This window comes from Chrysemys picta, chromosome 21 (assembly GCF_011386835.1).
Source record: "Chrysemys picta bellii isolate R12L10 chromosome 21, ASM1138683v2, whole genome shotgun sequence".
NCBI lineage: Eukaryota > Metazoa > Chordata > Testudines > Emydidae > Chrysemys > Chrysemys picta.
The window spans coordinates 23,098,058-23,118,981 of NC_088811.1; the positions used below are offsets into that span (position 1 = coordinate 23,098,058).

Consider the following 20,924-nt stretch of genomic DNA (forward strand, 5'->3'; position numbering starts at 1 on the left):
CAGCCCCACTCACCTTGCTTCTGGTTGGAGTTCCAGCGCAGGCCCCCTGCCAGACAGGGTCCAGGCCTCCGGCCCTGCTCAACCCTACCAGCCGCCAGCTCCACTCATCTTAGCTGCCAATCTGGGGTTCCAGCCGGTTAACAACTGATCACTCAGAAGCCTGTGTGCTGCTTAAAGTATCCAAATAGGTGCCAGACATTGGAAAACTCAGCAAGGGCAAGGATCACACTAAATTAAAATGCGGATCTTATCAGTGTAATTTTAAATAAAGCTTCTGAAACATTTTGAAAACCTTGTTTACTTTACATATAACAGTAGTTTGGTTATATATATTAGACTCAGAGAGAGAGAGACTTTCTAAAAAACGTTAAAATGTATTACCGGCACGCGAAGCCTTAAATTAGAATGTATAAATGAAGACTCGGCACACCACTGCTGAAAGGTTGCCGACCCCGGTGTAGGAAAAGAAAATGGGGGTGTGGGGGGGGGAAGTGGGTGAAATGAGAAAAGTGAGTTAATTCGGTTTGAGAATTTTTATGTAATGTCTGTTTTGAAGCTTGCTCTGGCATTTTGACATACTGAAGAGATTAATAAATTAATAGAACTATTTAAAGTTTAGTTTAAATGGATCATTTGAGTTTTTCACAGAGATTATCTGGGGAAATGGCTGCTTTTGGGTGTGCCTTTTTTTTAAAGAGTAGAGTTTTGTTTTGGATACAGACTTTGTATTTCCAATTCTTTCATTAGACCCGGAAATCAGCTCAGAGGAATCTGCTTCTACTGGAGAGGAGCAAGAGAATGAAACTCCACCTGCTACATCCAGTGAGACAGAGCAGCCAAAAGAACCAGAGAGTGAGAAGGGAGAAGCAAAGTCTTCTGAAGAAACCAAAAAAGAGTAAGACATACTCCTTGCTGAGTGCCTGGAATTGGGGGGGGGGGGGATTGTAGGGGAAGTTGGAAAATTTTTTGTAAAGGATCTTAATGAAAAAAGACTAAAATTTTCTTAAACTAAGGATGGAAGCCAAAATGCAGCTGCTGTTTTTGAAGTAAATTAATACAAAATTGAGTATTTTGTTTTGGGGTGGAACAAATTCCTTGGGTTCATCCAGTAGCAGATAACTTTTCCCAGGAAATGATTTGTGTGGAATTTTTTTCCCTTGCAAACCAGATTTGCCTGGAAAATACATGTGTTTTCTGCAAACCGGTTTGCTAGTCTGAATATATTGAACATATTCTCCATCTTTTGGGTTTCCATTTGTGCAGGGAGAGGGATATACTTGCGTCACTTGACTGCTGACCTGAAATGAGCAATTCTTCTTTGAGGTGGTTCTGCATATTACTGTTTGTGGGATGTACATACGCACAAACTCCTGTTTTTGACCCAGAGAATCTACAGCTAGTTGTGAAAAGGAAGGCACTGAAGAGGATGGGAACTGTGTACTCTTGGGGCACAGAATGCTTACTTGTGGTCCCAACAGGCATTGCTTTTCTAGAAGATTCCAAAGTGCAGCTGGGCTGTAGGCAAATCCCACAAATGTAAATAAGTAGGAGTAATAATTCAGGCAAACTGTCTTTCCTGTCCTAGTCAGAGATTCTGTGTAATGGGCTCCACTGTTAGCACCTTGTTCTGTTACCGCATTCCCAGAATGTGAAGTAAGTGTTTTATTGTATTTGATGCTGTTTCCCAAGAAGAAAACTCTTGAGGTTGCTCCAAACTGGTGTCCCTCCCCCACTTTGTGGTTGCAAATAATTCTTCCTGTTGTGCCACTTTCCAATGAACTGAAATAAATCCTTGCTGCAATTCAAAATCAGTTTTGCTAGACTGATAAGTTAGTGTTTTATATGTGCTATGAGGTCATATTCCTGTAACCTTCTTATGACAGTTACTTTGTCTCTTCCCTGATAAGGCAGAGCCCTTGCAGAAGTTTTATTGAACAGCCAATATGCCATGTTAGTATGCTGTAAGGGTGCTATCAGGAGTGCAAAGCTTTCTGCATTATCTTCTGACTAACTCTGACAGCCCATCACAGGGGGCTAGGTATATACTGGGGTATGTCTTCACTACTGGCTGGATCTGTGGGCAGGGATCGATTTATTGCGTCTAGTCTGGACGAGGTAAGTCAATCCCCGAGCCCTCTCCTGTCGACTCCTGTACTCCAGCTCAACGAGAGGCGCAGGCAGAGTCGACGGGGGAGCAGCAGCGGTCGACTAGATCTAAGTACGTCAACTTCAGCTATGTTATTCACATAGCTGAAGTTGCATAACTTAGATCGATTCCCCCCCCCCCCCCCCCCCCCCCCCCCCCCCCCCAAAAAAAAAGGTGTAGACCAGGCCTAGGAGCCCTATGACAATGTAGGTATAGTACTATACTGTACTGGCAAAGTGCTCCCAGTGTGGACACAGCTTGTTCTAATAAAACTGTACTTTTGCTCACATAGTTCCTTCTAGGTATCATGTCTGTTCTCTCACACCCTCACCCTCCAAAAGCTAACCAAGCATCATTGGCAGAAGTGCAGTTTTGCCAATATAACGATTTACGTTAGAGACCGTTACAGCTGTGTTGGTCACACCTGACTGACACAGGTATGTCCACAAAAGTTTGTAGGGTAGACCTGGCCTGTATATGGGCCTCCATTCTGTCTTGGAACCCTGTGTTATCCAAAGGAAAGTTACAGAGTTGTGTGATATACTGTGTGAATCCTTCTGGCCGAAGGGACAAGGGCAGATCTCTAGTTCCTTGTGTCCTTGTTGGTCTTGAACACGTCTGTTAGTTATGCAATAAATTAATTGGTCTTTTTGAGGGGTTTGGGATTTATCCTCTGGTACTGAACTACCACAGTCTATGCTTCAAAATATATCAATTTAATATAAAGTCCTCAGTGCTTTATCCACTTAGCCTCCTCCTATATTTTTTTAAAAAGCCCTTCCTTTTAAAGACAACGTTTTGAGATTTTTTTTTTTCTTTGTTTTGCTTCTTTGCTCCATGGGCTGTCTCGGTGCAGTATCTGTTGTCTTACTGTCACTATTTTTTTTTTCCCCTAAGTGAGAAGGATCAGTCTAAAGAAAAGGAGAAGAAAGTGAAAAAGACCATTCCCTCATGGGCAACACTTTCTGCTAGCCAACTAGCTAGAGCACAGAAGCAAACACAGATGGCTGCCTCCTCACGCCCAAAGATGGATGCTATCTTAACTGAGGCCATCAAGGCAAGTGGAAGACTTCATTCCCTTTGTATGTCAGATATAAAATATATTATGAATTTGAGGATTCTTAGGATTCATAGTTGCATCCTTGCAGTTTCTTATGGTGGGACTAATATATACTTAATTCTGACTGTGGGTAAGCAAAATCACCTTTAGCATGTGTTAAGGCATGGACAAGTAGGTATTCAGATACTACAAGGAGTATGTTATAAGTGCGTAGATAAGGCAAGAGATCCTGTATCTGTATTAACATAACTGTGCTGCTGCGATGGTGGGGCAGGGAAAAATAATCATAATAGGAGGTCCAGAAATCCCACTGTAATGTTGTGCCCTTGTGTTCAGGTCAGCTTTCTGTATAGACATGAATAATACTGTACTTTTAAAGGGAAACTTCCTTTTGTAGTGTAGTTATACCATTAGCTATAATACATTGTATACTATTGGACTTTGGTGACAGAAATTCCTTGTGGTCAGATGGGGGGTGTGTGTGTGTGTGTTTTCTCTCTCTGCTGTCCCAGCTCTGCGGAGATAGCAGACTTTGATTGAGCTGCCCACTAAATCCACAGACTCTGTTTTCAGCAAAGGAACTTGGTCAGGTTTATTGCCGACTAACGGTGCTAATGCCATGGCTCAGTGGTACACTAACACATGTATGCTCGTGACAATGGACTGGCTCAGTGAATGGCTGGACTTTCCATTCTTCCCTTGGCCAGACAAACACGCTACCTCTGAGATACATCTTTATACACAGATACAAACAAGTTACCTGTTGCCCCCTTGACGTGGCTAGTTATTGCCCTCAGACACCCTGTGTTACTGCCCTCAGCTACCTAGATACCACCCTGTGACGTAGCTAACCGCCACCCATTACCATGTACCTATTGGTTCGATCAAAACATCTCTATCCATCATGCTGTTATCCTGACCTTATCTTCAAGATGGGTTAGCATGTTCCTGTTATCTTTTGGGGAATGTGTTGGTATCAAGGTCTTCTGGTACCACCCCTCTGGAATGGGTTTGCATGCATGGCCTGTGCCTAGCACTTCTTAGGAATTTGTGTTTCTGCAATATCAGCCCTGTTCTTGCCAGATTTTGTGAGCAGGCCCTACGTAGCTCGCAGCCTGACTCTGCTTTATATCAGCACAGCTTTGACCATTATTTTAGCTCAGGCCTCTGATACAAGGCTTATGTTTCAAGTCCTCTTCCTACTACACTCTTGACTCCTGGCACTTGAGTTCTGTTTCTCAGTCAGTGATGTAACTGAGGGGGGCTCTTGACTAACTTTTCTCTGTCTAGACTTTGTTCCTCTTCCTGCTTGACTCATTAGAAACTGTTGCATTGATTTTGGTTGACTGCTGGCCTCAGTTAACCAATCTGCTGTGCTTCTGCTTCTAGCTGTGTTCTACCGGACTTATATTGATTGGCACAGCAATTTGCTATGTGTGTCTTTCAAAGCTCAAAATGGATGAAATACTGCAAATTAAGTCCAAAAATGTCAGTGGTCTACTTCATCCCCACTTCTGGCTCTGGCCCAAGCTCCTTTTTGTAGCAGTAACACTGCCACCTTCCCCTTAGAACTCACTCAATGCACACTCCCTTCGCAGGGAGTCTGGGCTCCACCAGCCTTGGTTGCAAAAGACTCTACCTCTCCTGCCCCTGCGGTCTACCGAAGTTTCGTCAAAATCCATTGGAGGAAGAGAAGAAATGCTCTAAACTCTAGGTTGCTCTAAATCCTAGATTGCTGGCTGTTATTTAGAAGAGGCAGGTAACGGTGTAGATACTAAGGCTCATAACTGTGCTCTGTGTGGGTTAAATTCATCCCATGTTACATGACTGTACATGTGGGTAGTCGTCCTAAATCTACCTAGACCTGCAAATTGACTTTATACCTAGAGTTTCATCAAGTTAAACCCTTGGAACTACCAATTAATTGATTTAAAATAAGATTTTTTTTTAAGTAATTGATTTAGGATGACAACTGGGCTACAAAACAAGCAGAATTATAGTATTGTTATAATCTCAAGAGATCTTATACTTAACAAGGAGATTTTAAAGTAACATTTGGTATCCTAAACCTGAATCCCTGAAAGAAGCAACTTTAAAATATGAATTTGTAGCTTAGTTTCTGTTTTTAGCCTGCTAGTTTCACTCTCAACATTCATGGCAAAAAATTGGGAGTGGAAATTTGGCAATTACTTCCGTAACTACATGGGTGGAACATATTAACAGTTGTGCAGTTGTTGTTTTGCTGTAAGGAGTGACAGGCTCTGTTACAACAAAAATTGCTACTCCATGACACAGGACAAGTGAGCTGTCCACCTGTTTACCACACTACTTTCATGTTGTCTGCTGTTCAGTCGGTCTGTGAAGGGTAGAAAGATGTGACATTGTTAGTGCTATTCTTTGCTTCTGAAACCAATGTGGGACCAAGGCAGCCCTGGCATGTTGGGCCACTGTGCCGTCATATATGCAACAGTTAATCTCTACCCCTCTGGTCCCATGAAGAGGTAGTTCTGTTGCATGTGGTTTGTTAACTTGTTGGTTCTATTTCAGGCATGCTTTCAAAAGAGTGGTGCATCAGTGGTTGCCATACGTAAATACATTATCCACAAGTACCCTTCCCTGGAGCTTGAGAGGAGAGGCTATCTTCTAAAGCAAGCGCTGAAAAGGGAGCTGGAGAGGGGAGTCATCAGACAGGTAAGAGCCACTTTGAGCAGCACTGCAGAGGTGGGTGAAAACACCATGTTAATCAAGTAGTGAGACACTCAATAGTCATGTCATTTGGGTGATCTTGTTCTCCCTCATGAAGGTTACTATACCTTTGTCTCAGCTTCTTTGATCATTGACAGTGTCAGCATTGTTCTAGGAACCATATACTTCCTAAGTTTCTGGACAAGATATAGACAACTGTATCTTGATGGTGAACTGTGGTTTATGGCATTGCAACAGCTTGTGTTTTCACCGTAAGTTTTAGCTGTCTCACCTTTGTATCAGCATGTCTCATTTAAAAGTATGTTTTGTGCTGGCAACATCAGATTTCCAGCATCACAGGATCATCTGCTCAAGGCATTGTGCTATTATAATTGCCTTTTGTTACCAACTAGCTCCTTTAGTCTTACAGAAAGGTCAGTCCCTATTGTTTAAAATCACCAGTGCCTCTGAGGTTCAGTGTGCTGCTCTCTATGATTACGATAGAGGGCTCAAATCCAAGTCTCTGGATTTGTGGCAGTTTACTGCCAGGATGCCTTCCAATCTAAGACTGTCTTTTGTCAGTTGGGGATGTGGGGGGGAGAAAAAATCCCTGACCGACAAAAGTTTTACCGATGAACAGCGCCGGTGTGGACAGCACTTTGTCAGCCGGAGACGCTCTCCTACCAACAAAGCTACCGCCCTTCATTGGGGGTGGTTTTATTTTGTTGGCAGGAGAGCTCTCCTGTGTCACTGTAAGGTGCGCAGTGTACAGGTAATTCTTTGGCACGATATACTACGTCCTTTCTCAACTGGCCATTATTGAAAGTTAATTTATTGCTTACTTGGGAATGAAATGGAAATTATTCTTTTAAAATAGGTGAAAGGAAAGGGAGCCTCTGGGAGTTTTGTGGTGGTCTCTAATGCAGGGAAAACTGTTCCGAAATCCAGAGACAGAAAGGTAAGATGTATCAGTTTTAATAATAAATATGGTCTCAAAGGCCTTTGAGGTGCCCAGCAAAATACAACAAAAAACATATTGTACAAAATGCAGTATAGCCAAAAATCAGACACTCAACAGCTGCACCTTCCCCTTCTTTCCCAAATATAATCAGTAAAACATGTTCTCACAGGTAATTTTTTCCTATCATAGAAATCATTTATTTGGTCTGTCTAGTTCTTAATGAGACAAGGTGGGTTACATAATATCTCTTACTGGATCAACTTCTGTTAATGGAAGGTACAAGCTTTCAGGCTTCATAGAGCTCTTTTTCGGCTCCGGAAAAAGTAATCCGTGTCACAGCTAAATACCACGTGGGACAGATTGTTAAGCATAAGGGGTTAACACATTGCAGGAAACCATTTAAAATGATTTTAGCAATAGTACCTCTACAGTCATAGGAAAAGAAGGTTAGTAGGTTACAAATTGTAATTAGCTGTAAAACCAGTGTCTTTGAGTCCATGACTTTTAGTGTCTAACAGAGTTATGAATTTATGGTCCCAGGGCCTTCTTTTGAAGTTTCCTTTGCGGATGAGGGCTGAAAAGTCAGATATGGATATTTGCGAAAAGTGTTCACCCACAATTGTATAGTGCGGGGGGTTGTTGGTTTTTTTTTTTTTTTCTTCCTGTGAGAGCTCATTCGAGAACGTAGTGGTTGTCTCACTTCACCCACATAGTTCTTGTAGGGGCATTTGATGCACTGGCTGAGATACATCAAACATTGTGGTAGGTACATGTAGGACACATGGATTTTGAAAGGAACCTACTGCAGAGTTGTTTCTTTTTTAAAATAAAGCTGTGTTGCTGCATTAAAGACTACTGCAGCTGATCCATGCTAATATGTCACTTCATGTCCTTGCAAAGCATTGAAGCAAATCAGTATTTCTCATCGCTGTTTGCTTTCTTCATGTAGGATAACTTAGCCTGCTGCAGCAGCAATTAATAATCTAATTAAAAACAAGTAGCTAGCAACCTGACCTGTTGTGAAAACTGTCTGGATGTGTAGTTCCCACACGTGAATAACTATTCACAAATCTTCTGCATTTTCTTGCCTTTGATTCTTCACCAGGATATTTTTGTGTAAAGAGCAGAACTCCCCTTTCTAATCATCCATCTCCTACTACTGTGGAACTGATAGGGAAACCAACGTGTGAAGGCTTGATTAAAAGGAACACCGACTTAAAAATCACACTCCGGTCTTTTTTGTTTCTACAGATTAATAGAACTGATGCAGAATGCATGGGGGAACCTTACCTCTTCAGTTTTGCTTTTGTGCATTTGATGATAATGTAAAGTCAGAGTCACATAAACAGTTAAAAACTTTCACACAGCAATTAGGAATGGGAGAAGAGACATTAAAACGATAAAAAGGAAGATGTGACTAAACCCACATGTGGTCAAGAGCATTCAGGTCAGGTGTATTAACTCTGTTATTTAAGGCTGGGATTGTAAGTGCCCAGCTCCATTAGGCTCCTTTGAAAATCCCAGACAAATCCCAGACAGATTGACTAGATTTCATGTAAACAATGCCCCTTTAACTTGTTGATGCAACATTAAGTTTGAAAAGCTGCCTTATTATAACTTTGTTTTATTAAACATGTAGCCAGGTTCTTCAAGTGCTGATCCCTATTCATTGTGGGTGTGCACGCTCTCTGTGTACCTGGTACTGGAAATTCTTCAATACCAGTGTCCGTTGGTCCATGCTTGCACTCTGCACCCCTTTGTGCCCCCAACCAAGAACATAAGGGGTGGTGTGGATCAGCAGTCCCTCCAGTTCCTTTTCTACAACTTGTGGTCTGTGATGGAACCCTCCTATGTCCAATTCCGCTCTTCAGTGCTCTGCTTCGTCAAACCTGTAAATATTGTAAATAGTTGTTCAAAATTTTAAATAGCTTGAGTTTTGGGTACCTATTATGCCCAAAGTTCCAGGCTTCAAGCCTTGCCTGGCTAGCCCCCAGGTCTTCCTACTGAGCGACCCACATGAGAGCTGCCTGTATTACCTCGGGGAAGCACACACCCCTTCAAAGTGTGGCATCAGCCACGCTTCTCCCTGTGTACCAGGCAATCTCACTAATTCAGGCTCAGAAGCTCTGGAGCTCTCCATGAGGCCCTGTTCAGAACCTGGGCCCTCCTACTCCCCAACTACCTATTCAGAGCCTCCGGGCAACACCCTTCCTGTGTCTTGTCCCAACAGGTGGGAGGCCTCGAGAAATGGACTATCAAGCAGAAGCATGAGGAAGGCAAGGGCCAACAACCCCACAAGAAGAGGGACAAATCTCCCCATAAATTCTCTAAAAACGGGTCTCCTTTGTCTCTTCCTCCTGCTAGACTCTGTGCCCCAGAACAGGTGCACCTGGACTACAGGAAGAAGATTACATTGACGGTATTGGGAGCTTCCAAGGCGCTGAAAACTTCCAGTGAAAGTACAGTAACGACTCATGCACTGCATAGAAACAGAAGGGATCATTCTCTCTCTGCACTGGTGGTACTGGCCCTGCATAAGTCCTCCACTTCTAAGGTGAGATGGACAGTTCAGGCCAAGCTCAAGACATCTGGCAGGCTGGACCTCAATATGCCCTCTTCTAGGAACTAGCTATCTATACAGATCTGGAATCCTCAGTCATTCTTAGATCCAATCCTGCTATAGGATGTCCTGACTCAGTCAGGCCAACATCCACCAATAGCTTGCCCCAGCTGTGAATTGGAAGCTCCAGTGCAGTCATGTGCTCCCCATCTACTCCTGTTCCGGATAGGTCAGGATAGGATTCCACGATACCTTTGGCTCCAGTGTTGGAGCATGACATAAGAATGGCCATATTGGGTCAGACCAATGGTCTGTCTAGCCCAGTATCCTGTCTCCCAATAGTGGCCAGTGCCAGATGATTCAGAGGAAATTAATAAAACAGGGCATTTATCAAGTAATTCATCTCCTGTCATCCAGTCCCAGCTTCTAGCAGTCAGAGGTTTAGGGACATCCAGAATATGGGGTTGTCCCTGACCATCATGGCTAATAGTCCATTGATGGTCCATGTTAGGAGAATGTGAAGTAAATAGGGTAAAGACTAAACAATAATAAATAATCTTGCTTCTGGCCTTGCTTTTAGTTTAAACAGGCTGAATAAGCAAGCAAAAGAATGTAAGTGAAAGCACAAGGCTGCACTCCCCTCCTTCTCCCTCCCCTTGCCCCCCAGCTGGTAGCCTTACCTTTCAGTAACAAGAGAAGATAAGGGGCCTAATCAGTTGCTATGGTAACCAAGCAGCTGGAGGAGCAGGGAAAGTGTAAGGAGGAGACACAAAGTCTGCAAGAAAGTGATCATGGCCAAAAGTAACCTCGCTCCTTAACCCTCCCATCAGGTACATAAGAGGTGGGCTCATCGCCCCCCAGACACAAGACCCCCCCCAGAACAGAACATGACCGTATATTGGAAGGGGTGGTACCAAGGGAGGGACACTACAAGTATAATTAAGTTTACCAGTGGGGCGGAAGCAAATTCCATTCCCTCTCTACACTCTCCCTTAACCCGTATGGCTGGAATTGGTTCCTATTCCTCTTCCCCCTTCATTAAATCACAGGTGGGTATTCGGTGAGTGGTTACACCTCTGTTCTGGATTATTAAACATTCACATCCACAGGTACCATTTACCTTTCCACATTTTAGCGTTGTTGATTTTCTCCATTCCACCATCCTTTGAATTTTGTTTCTGTAAAACAAATAACATCATTGTTTCCTGTTTCTCATCTTTTGTGTGCTTGTACCTCTTTATTTGTGTACAATGAACCCACTCCTGTTGCCAGTAATAGTAAACTGGGCCCTAATTGGTTAAGGACCAGGTAAAGGCCCTTCCATTCATGAATGGTGGTGTCCTGGAATCGTAGAATCATAGAAGATTAGGGTTAGAAGAGATTTCAGGAGGTCAACTAGTCCAACCCCCTGCTCAAAGCAGGACCAACCCCATCTAAATCATCCCAGCCAGGGTTTTATCAAGCTGGGAATCTGGTATATCACTCAATCACCCACTGTGGTATATTGTGTTCTCCTGGTAGATTATACCATGTTTTGACTTTTGCTGCTCCTTGCTCATTTTGCCAGGCCACTGCTTGCTGTGGTTAATTAGGTTTAAAACCCATTCTTGTGTTAATCCATGTATAGTAATCGCTCCAGGTACTGGAGTAAGCGCAATTTCCCACTGTTCCATTGGCCTTCCCATAAGAGCTTCATGTGGGGGGGGGAGAATCCTGTACCTTTTGATTCTCGGGCCCGTATTCTCATTAGAACAAAGGGTAACAATTGTGACCAATTTTTCCCTCCTTTTTCTACCCCCCTTCTCAATTCACTTTTAATAGTGCGATTCATGCGTTCCACCTGTCCCACAGCCTGCGGGTGATAAGCAATATGGAACAGCTGTGTGATTCCGGTGAGTGCTGTGAGCTCCCCCATCAGATCTGATTGGAAAGCAGCTCCTTGGTCAGAGTCAATTTATTTTTGAAACCCCCCAACAAGTAAATACCTTATTGACCAGATTTTTAGCTGTCACCTTGGCAGTTTGGTATCCTGTTTGGAATGCCTCCACCCACCTGCTAAAAGCATCTACCACCACCAGTATAAATGGATTTCCCCCCCCCTGTAATTTAATGGTAGGGGTCCTACATAATCCATCTGTATCCTTTCCCAAGGTCCCCATGGGACTTGTCTCATTAAGCTCCCCCCAACCACCCTGTGAGTCTGTGACATTTCCCCCCCGCCCCCCAAGGAATTGTCCAGCATGGCTGGCATCCCACACTGTCGCACTCTACTCTACTGTCTTAGCTGCCTCCAGAAAGTATTTTGATGCGATACATGAGGACATCTACCAGTCTCTGCGCTGCTCACTATCCCCACTTTTGGTGGCTGTCTGGCCCATTGTCTCCCAGTTCTCTTGCATTATCACAGTAGACAAATGAGTCCTGGATGCTATCAAACAGTTACACACTAAAGTTGCTCTCTCCCCATCCCAGTCCCTTGTCAGGGACCAGTCTCATTAGAGAATTCTCAAAATAGAGCCCATACTACCAAGTCTTTTACTCAAGGTACTTCTCATGCCTAAAAGAAGGGGGGCTGGAGGCCCATGCTGTACCTCAGGCAGTTGAATGTCTTCAGCGCTCAAAGTTCAGGATGATCACCCTGGCCTCTGATACCCTCCCTCAACTGAGGTGACTGGTTTACAGCCCTTGATTTGAAAGAGGCACACTTTCATTTGGACATTCCCCTTCTCTTCTCTCTCCCCCCCCCCCCCCCCCCCAAAAAAAAAAGTTCCTCCTGATGGCCCTGAGGGTCTTTACAAAAGCGCTTGTACTGGTAGCCAAGGCAGACCAACATTTTCCTACCTGGATGATTGGCTGCTCGTGGGTTGGTCATGTCAGGAAATGTAAGCAGCAGCCCCTGCTGCACTTCAGCTCCTTCATTCCTGAGATTCCAGCTAAATTTAGACAAGTCAACTTTAATGCCCACGCAAATCATATAATTAGTCGGGATGGATCTGAACTCATTCATAGCAATGGCCTACTTACCTCAAGACTGATTCCTTGCTATGAGGGATCTCATTGCCCAGCTTTGTCTCAGTCCTCAGACTACAGTATGATCCTGCTTGGTCCTGTTAGGTGCACACTGCCATGTGGTTTATGTCACCCTGTTTGCACAGCTGCACCTGCAGTGCCTCCAAACATGGTTAAGGATAGTCTGTGTCCCAGTCAGGTACTCATTGGACAAAGTTTCTCTTCTATGGAATGTGCTGGTGGGAGAGCAGCTATGACCAGACAGCCCACAACTCCTTGTCCCCAAAAGAATCTAGGCTGCATATCAACCTACTTGAGCTTCAGCCAATTCACAAAGCCTGCAAGATGTTTCTACCCATTATCCAGTCTCCACACATCCAAGTGAAGTCAGACAATATGAACACAGTCTAACATATAAACAAGAAGAAGCAAGATCCACCCCATTCTGCAGAGAGGCAATCCAATTTTGGAATTGGTGCCTCAGACCACCAGATCACCCTCTCAGGAGTACACATTCCAGCAATAATAACTCCCTTTGCAGACATTTCTATGTGGATCACGAGTAGGAACTCCTACCTGTTGATAGTGTAGTGCATTTTTCAGCAAGAAGGTCCTATCTTAGGATCTCTTTTTGACCCAGCGGAACAAGAAGTATCTGTCATACTGCTCCCAGGCTGCCCAGGACCTCAACTCCAAGGGGATGCCTTCCTGGTACAATGGTCAGACCCCTTGATGTATGCCTTCACTCCATCCACCTGGTACCTCCGTGTACTTGGGTAAAATCAAGCTTGTTGGGGTGATAGTGATCCTGACAGGCCCCTAGTGACTGAGGCAGTTCTGGTTCACCACCATCCTAAAGCTAGCTTCCCATCCACGTGTCCACCTACAACCATTCCTGGACCTGCTGTCCCAGAACATGGGCAGGACAAACCACTCCGACCCAGCTTCCCTGCATCTGGCAGCGTGGTTTTTGGATGGACAACAAGCATAGAGAGGGCATGCTCTCAGAATGTTCAATCCATCATAAACAACAACAGCAGGAGATCCTCTCAGTGGAATAGCATTTACACTGAAGTGGATACGATTCTCCCTTTGGTTCTGGAGTACCACTTACATCCTGAGGCATCGGGAATACCCCTCATACTGGACTATCTTCTCTCACTGAAGAAGTCAGGCTTGTCTATGTACTCCCTACGTGTTCCACACGGTAGCTCTCCGTGCTTTCTACGCCCTGGTGGAGGGGTGCTCGGTCTTTACCCATCCTACTACTGTGAAGTTCCTGAAGGGCAATATAAGGACAGTCCCATCCTATTTCTTCCTCCCTCCCCCCACCCCACCCCCCATTTTCCCCCTCCAGTTTCAAAATCTGTCCCTGCCAGGGTGCTTAAGATTGTACTTTCAGCTCTTATGAGACCACCATTTGAACCTTTGGTCTTCTGCTGTCTCCTCAGTCTTCCTTTGAAAAGTTGCCTCCTTGACAGCGATTACCTTGGCTAGAAGGGGAGAGAAGGTTGGGGCCCTTATGGCACACCTACCTTATATAGTTTTTCATAAAGACAAGGTTGTTCTTTGAGTGCTTGCTCATGTTCATTCTGTTGTAGGCATGTGTGCTTGCCACATGCACCAGTGCCAGAAGTTTTTTCCCTCAGTAGTATCCATAGGGAACCGGCTCTGGTGCCCTCTAGAGTGGTGTGTGTATGCTCTGGTATAAGGGGCACCACTGGCTTCCCCCGCCCCCTTCAGTTCTTTTTTTTAACCACCAGTGATGGTGCTGGAACATTCCCTTGCTGCAGCAAGCTTTACCTTGTTATACAGTTAGTGTTCCTATTTGTGATTATACTGTATATAGTTGTTTAGGGTTTTTCTGTTTTAGTTTTTAATAGTTCCCTTAATGTTTAGTGTAGAAATAGTCCCCTACAGGACTTAGCCCAGGGATGGGACATGCCCCGATCCCTGGATTTCGAGCCTTCTGACTGCTACAAAAAACCTATATTTGTCAGTGATCCCTACCAAAGCTGTCTGAAGTGCTTGAGGGAAATCCACGTAAATGACAAGTGTTGCATCTGTAAAAGTTTCATCTGCGCACCAAAAAGGAGTGGGACATTCGGCTTTAAGCACTCCTTATGGAGTTGGCCTCTGAGCTAGCCAGATTGGACTCAACCCTGAGCACTGCCATGTCAGTGCAGTGTGTGCCACCAACCTCTGGGACCTCCCCATTCCCAGTGCCGGCTAAGAATCAGAAAAAACCTGGGAGAGGGCAGTATCGTATATCCCATAAGAGGAAAGAGAGAGCCGGAGGCGAGCAAAGACTTGGGTGAGGCAACTCACCCCTTCTGTAGCCAAGCTCTAGTGTCCACAGAGCTGTCAAGCTTCCTCCGAGACCCGTCCGCCATCCCAAGAAGCGGCCCTTACACCTTCCAGGCCACTTGCACCTTCTGTTGCCGCTGACGCCTGTCAGCGAGGTTGCCCGTTCTAGGGGCAAACCCACCATGGGGGCCCTTTTAGCAATCTCCGACTCCGCAGCACCGATCCCCAGCAACGCCGCAGGTGGCATCCTGTCAGCGGCCTCCAGAGCAACGCCGCCAGCCCTCCAATATCAGTCGGATTACCTGCCAGAGTTCCCGGCCCCACTCCCTGGACTCTAGGCACTGCTGTCTGGATCCCGATGTTGATCACCAGCTGTCTGGCAGAGACCGACAGAGGTGAGTTGCCAGTCTCCAGAGGCCCAGCACCGTTCCCCTGAGCATCTGCATCACTCTCGGGACTCACAGCGCCGATCTCCGGAGTCTTGTCCCCAATCTCCAGATTGTCGATACAGGCCTCCAGAGGCCCATCCATGATCTCTGGAATAGAGACTAAGGTCTCCCTGCTCCTGCTCCAGGTCAATAGAGAGGCACCACTCTCAGAGTGCGAGGCGTTGATCGCCGCATTACCCTCGCTAATCTGCTATCACCGGAGACACCGCACCAGGTGTCGACATCCCAGCACTGGTCCCCAAGAGAAGAATGTGGGGACGGCCAGCATGGAAAGGACAGACAGGTGGAAGCAGTACCTCCTTGGTCCCGGAGACAAGTTTCTTCCTCCTCAAGCTTGGAAAGCAAGGAAGGTACGTTGCCTGCGGGCCAAATCACCCACCGGAGGCATCAGGATTCCCCCTGGTACCGCCTGTGAGCGCATGAGCTCCGTGGCAGTTCTGGAACCCCTGGGGGCTTCAGATTTTGGAGCATGGTCAGTCTCGGAGATATCTGAGAAGTGGTTGGCGACAGTCTCCCGCCCGCCCCCTGACTCAGAGGAGGAATCAGAGTAGAGTCCCCAAGAGCAGCCAGCCTCAGCCGAGGCTCCCCTGGCAGGGAAAGCGGAGTTGACTGACCCGCCTATACCTAACTCCTCATCCTCTTCACCTGATGAGGTAGTAGCGAGGCCTTCATCAAGAGCTACTTAAAAGGGTGGCAGTAAACCTGGAGCTAGGGGCCAAGGAGTTGTTGGAACCCTCCACACTATTCAACATTTTGAATGCAGCCGCCCCCTCTTACGATGGCCTTACCCGTCCACGAGGGAGTGGTAAAACTGATCAAGGCCTTGTGGCAAACTCCCTCCTCCCTGTTCTCCATCTCCAAGTGGGTGGAGAGGAAATATTATGTTCCCGGCCAAGGGCTTTGAATACCTTTATACCCATTCCTTCCCGAGCTCGCTGGTCGTATCCACGGCCAATGAGCGCGACAGACAAGGGCAACTGGGTTTGACCCCTAAGAACAAAGAGATGAAGAAGCTTGATCTCTTTGGCAGAAAAATTTATTCAACTACCAGCTTCCAATTGAGAGGGGCCAATCACCAGGCCCTACTTGGCCACTATGACTATGACATTATGTTTATAAAACATTATAAAATGTTTTGATCGAACCAACATGTACAAGGTAATGGGCAATAACTAGCCACGTCAGGGGGAAGTAATTATGTCAGAGGGGCTGTATGTAACTTGTTTGTATCAGGATATAAAAATGCATCTCAGGCGGAGTGTGTTTGTCTCGCCTAGGGAGGAACGGAAAGTTCTGCCGTTCAATGAGCTAATCCATTGTTACGGGCATACATGTATTAGTGGTCCGGTAGAGTGTACGGGATACTAGTACCGTGCTTCATCGACAATAAACCTGGCCTGGTGCTTTCATACCTTGACGGATCTTGTGATCATTGGGCAGTTTGCTCGAGGTCTGGTGTGCCAGCTGTCTGCGCAGAGCTGGGGCAGCACACAGGGAGAACACAGAGAAAAAACACATATGCAGCCGAACATCTGACCACACTGGTGAACCATGACCGCTGATTTGGTAAATAAGCAAGCTGTCCTCTGTAGGAATTGCGATCTAACATAACAAAAAAACAAAGCTAGGAAACTCCCTTATCCCCTCCCTGCAGATCCCCACAAAGTTGGATGAAATTTGGACCCGCTGGATTACCAGCGGGAGAGAGGCCCATATGAATTTTAAAAAGACGAGGGCAAGACCGTGGCAAGGACTGCCTTCCAAGCAACCTAAGACGTGGCGGACTCTGCAGCCAGGACTATGGCTTCAGCCATTTCCATGAGGCGCGCGTCTTGGCTGCAATCGTCTAGGGTGTTGGTGGAAGTAAAGGAGTCAATCCAGGACCTCCCCTTCAATGGCCTGGTACTGTTTTTGGAGCGGACAATGGATTATATGGCCCGAAAGCTTCTAGGGCTACTTTGCACTCCCTGGACCTTTATACGCCAGCACCCGCAAGAAAGTAATTCAAACTGCAGCAGACCCACAGATTCAGGAGCCAGTCCCGATCAGAGCCCTTCTGTGAAAAGGCCAAGGACTTTAAGCGCCGACAAGTCCAACTGCCAGCCTCCTCGGCTCACTCGAGCTCCACCAGCTGCGTAACAAACAGGTATTTTGAGGGTGTGGTCGAGGGTGACCTTCCAACTGGTATCTTGGAAAACAAAATGGGTGTTGGATCCAACTGTTTATTGCCCTACCTCCCTGCTTGGACTTCTATAAGATTAGACCAGTGGATACTCAGCACTGTGGCGGGGGGGGGGTATACCCTCCAATTCCTTTCTATCCCTCCCTCCCACCCCTGCTCCCCGTCCCTCTTCAGGGACCCTACTCATGAGCATCTGTTTGCTCAGGAGGTGCAAGGCCTCCTGTGGGTGGGAGCTGTGAAGGAAGTTCCACAGCATTTGAGAGAGAAAGGGTTTTATTCATTCAGATTTTTTATTTTACACCCCATCCTCAACCTGCAAAGCCTCAACAAGTGTCTCAAGAAGTTGAAGTTCAGCACGGTCTCCCTGGCCTCCATCATTCCCCATCAATCCGGGAGACTGGTACACTGCCTTCGATCTGAAAGACGCTTACTTTCATATTTCAATATTTCATGGCCACAGAAGGTTCTTACATTTGTCATCGGGAACACCAGTTTGCAGTGCTCCTATTTGGCCTAGCGATGGCGCCGAGGATATTTACAAAGTGCATGGCAGTAGTCTCAGCCTACCTCAGATGTCAGGGTATCCAGATCTACCCGTACCTTGATGCCTGGCTCATCAAGGGCCGCTCTAGGCACCATGTCCAATGCAGTTTCATGACACTGCGAGCCACCTGTCAAGCACTGGGCCTGTTGATAAAATTGAACATTGGTACCGGTGCAGAGGATAGAGTTTATCGACGTGGTCCTCAAGTCTACCTAAGCCAGAGCATTCCTGCCAGAAGCCAGATTCAGGGCAGTGTAAGATCTGATCGCCCAGGTCACTGCTCACCACAGCCCGAGTCTGTCTCAGGCTATTAGGGCACATGGTGGCATACACTTGTGTTGTCCAGCACACGAGACTCTGGCTCCAACCTCTCCAGATGTGGCTGGTATCTGTCTGTCTGCTCCCCGGCCAGACCTCAACGGGATAAACTTCTCACGGTCCTGCCGCGGATACTCCCCTCACAGCAGTGGTGGTGCAACCCGACTCCGGTGTTGGAAAGTGTGCCGTTTGTGAATCCATGGCCCACGTTGTCCCTGATTTTAGATGCATCCAACCTCGGTACACTCAGAACTCAGGGACTATAGTCTCAAAAGGAGCTGTCGCTGCACATAAACATCAGAGAGCTCAGGGCCATCCACCTGGCTTGCGAATTGTTCCTTCCCCATCTGTGCAGTTGTGTAGTGCAGGTGCTGACAGACAACATGGCCTCCATGTTCTGTCAACAGACAGGGAGAAGCTCAATCGTCAGCCTTTTGTCAGGAAGCTCTTCCTCTGTGAGACTTCTGTATCCAGCATGCTACCCACTTGGAAGCCTCGCACCTCCCGGGTGTCCGGAACACGCTGGCAGATCGCCTCAGCAGGTCCTTCTTCTCTCACCTCGAGTGGTCCCTCCACTCGGTGGTCGTCAGGATGCTCTTCCAGAAGTGGGGAGCTCCCCAAGTGGACCTGTTCGCCACCAGACAAAACAGAAAATGTCACCAGTTCTGGTCTCTGCAAGGTCTCGACAGTGGCTCGCTATCCAATGCCTTCCTCCTGTCGTGGTCAGGTGACCTGATGTATGCCTTCCCACCAGTCCCACTGATTGGCATGGCCCTCTTGAAGATCAAGAGGGACAAGGCACGAATCATTATGATTGCCCCAGCTTGGCCACGCCAGCATTGGTTCAGCATGCTCATGGACTTAGCGGTGGCAGCCCCATGGGCACTTCCCAGCTGCCCAGATCTGCTCTCTCAGAATCACTGACAATTACTGCACCCAAACTTCACCTCTCTCCACCTCACAGGGGGGTTGCTGAGTGGCTGAATCCCAAGAAGCAAGTCTGCTCTAGTCAGGAGTAGCAGGTCCTCTTGGAAAGCAGAAAACCCTCTACCAGGGTGACATACCTGGCAAAGTGGAAGCGCCTCTTCAGCTGGGCATTGGAATGGAATATCTCTACAATCCAATCGTCTCTACAATCCATCCTAAATTATCTGCTTCACTTAAAGCACCAGGGCCTGACTTGTTCATCGATGAAGGTACGCTTAGTGACCGTATCAGCCTTCCACCCTCGTGTCCAGGGTAGATCGGTATTCTCACATGAGATGATGATCAGGTTCCTGAAAGGCCTATTCCAGACCCAATTCCCCAGTGGGATCTCAACCCAGTCGTCTCCAGACTCACTGGCTCTCCCTTCGAACCTCTGGCTTCCTGCTCTGTTTCACACTTGTCATGGAAGGTTGTGTTCCTTGTAGCTATTACCTCAGTGAGGTGAGTCTCCAAGGTTAAAGCCCTGGTGTCAGAGCTCCTGTATGCGGTATTCTACAAGGTCAAGGTCCAACTGCATCCCCATCCAGCATTCCTGTGCATGGTGTCGCAATTCCATGTCAACCAGGATATCTTCCTCCCCATGTTCTGTTCAAAGCCTCACGCATCCAACGAGGAGAGGCATCTGCACACCCTAGATGTTAGGTGTGCCCTGGCTTTCTACCTGGAGCGCACCAAGGCCTTCCGGTGTCTTCTCAGAGGATTTCAGCCTGGATCACCACCTGCATCTGTATTTACCATCTGTTATGCCCTCAGTTGGAGGCACAGGTGCAGGCATGGACCTATTGAAGAATTTCCAGTCCCGGGTGCACATTGCACATGCACACCCACAGTAAATACCCATAGAGCAGTGGTCAGCAACTGGTTGATCGTGATCGACTAGTCAATCCTGGAGACTCTCCCAGTCGATTGCGATCTCCGGTGGTGCATCGGGTCTGCCACTAAGGCAGGCTCCCTTCCTGCCCCAGCCCCACGCCACTCCCAGAAGCGGCCAGCGCCCCAACACGCCTCCGTGGCCTTGGCGGAAGTGGGGGGGGGGGTGTAAGAGTCTCCGCGCACTGCTCCTGCCTGCAAGCACCGCCCCGCAGCTCCCATTGGGAAACTGTGGCCAATGGCAACAGAGAGTCCTGTGGCACCTTTAAGACTAACAGATGTATTGGAGCATAAGCTTTCGTGGGTGAATGCATCCGACGAAGTGAGCATCCAATACATCTGTTAGTCTTAAAGGTGCCACAGGACACTCTGTTGCTTTTTACAGATCCAGACTAAGACGGCTACCCCTCTGATACTTGTGGCCAATGGGAGCTGTGGGGGCGGTCCCTGCAGAGAGGGGCAACGTGCAGACTACGTGCCCCCTCCCGAGGGGCCGCAAGGGCGCGTTGGCCCATTCCAGGAGCAGGGTGGGGCCGGGACCACCCGAGGTAAGTGCCGCCCCCTTCAATGGGCAGGTTCTGAATGGCTCTGCACCATTAAGACCAGGAGTAGCATAAGTACAGCAGGACTAGCGTTTGTCTTCCACCACCCAACCTGCAGCCTCCCAGAGCCAGCAGCCCGTGTCCCCTCATGCACCCGAAGCTCCTGCCCCAGCCCTGAGCCCCCTCCCAGAGCCAGCACCCCATACTCCCTCATGCACCCCAACACTCTTCCCCAGCCCGGATCCCCCTCCTGCACCCAAACTCCCTCCCAGACGTTGCACCCCTCATCCCCTCCTGCACCCCA

At 47.2% G+C, this 20,924-nt stretch overlaps 1 protein-coding gene across 17 annotated transcripts in view; it reads left to right on the forward strand.

Moving 5' to 3' along the window:
• HP1BP3 (heterochromatin protein 1 binding protein 3) overlaps positions 1–20,924 on the forward strand; it is a 79,302-nt gene that overhangs the window by 32,667 nt on the left and 25,711 nt on the right. For all 17 annotated transcript variants that reach the window (XM_065575059.1, XM_065575060.1, XM_005281719.5 and 14 more), the window contains 4 exons: positions 748–895; positions 3,044–3,203; positions 5,754–5,897; positions 6,769–6,849. In XM_065575059.1, coding sequence (XP_065431131.1) covers positions 748–895; positions 3,044–3,203; positions 5,754–5,897; positions 6,769–6,849 — 533 coding nt within the window. The remainder of the gene's footprint in view (positions 1–747; positions 896–3,043; positions 3,204–5,753; positions 5,898–6,768; positions 6,850–20,924) is intronic.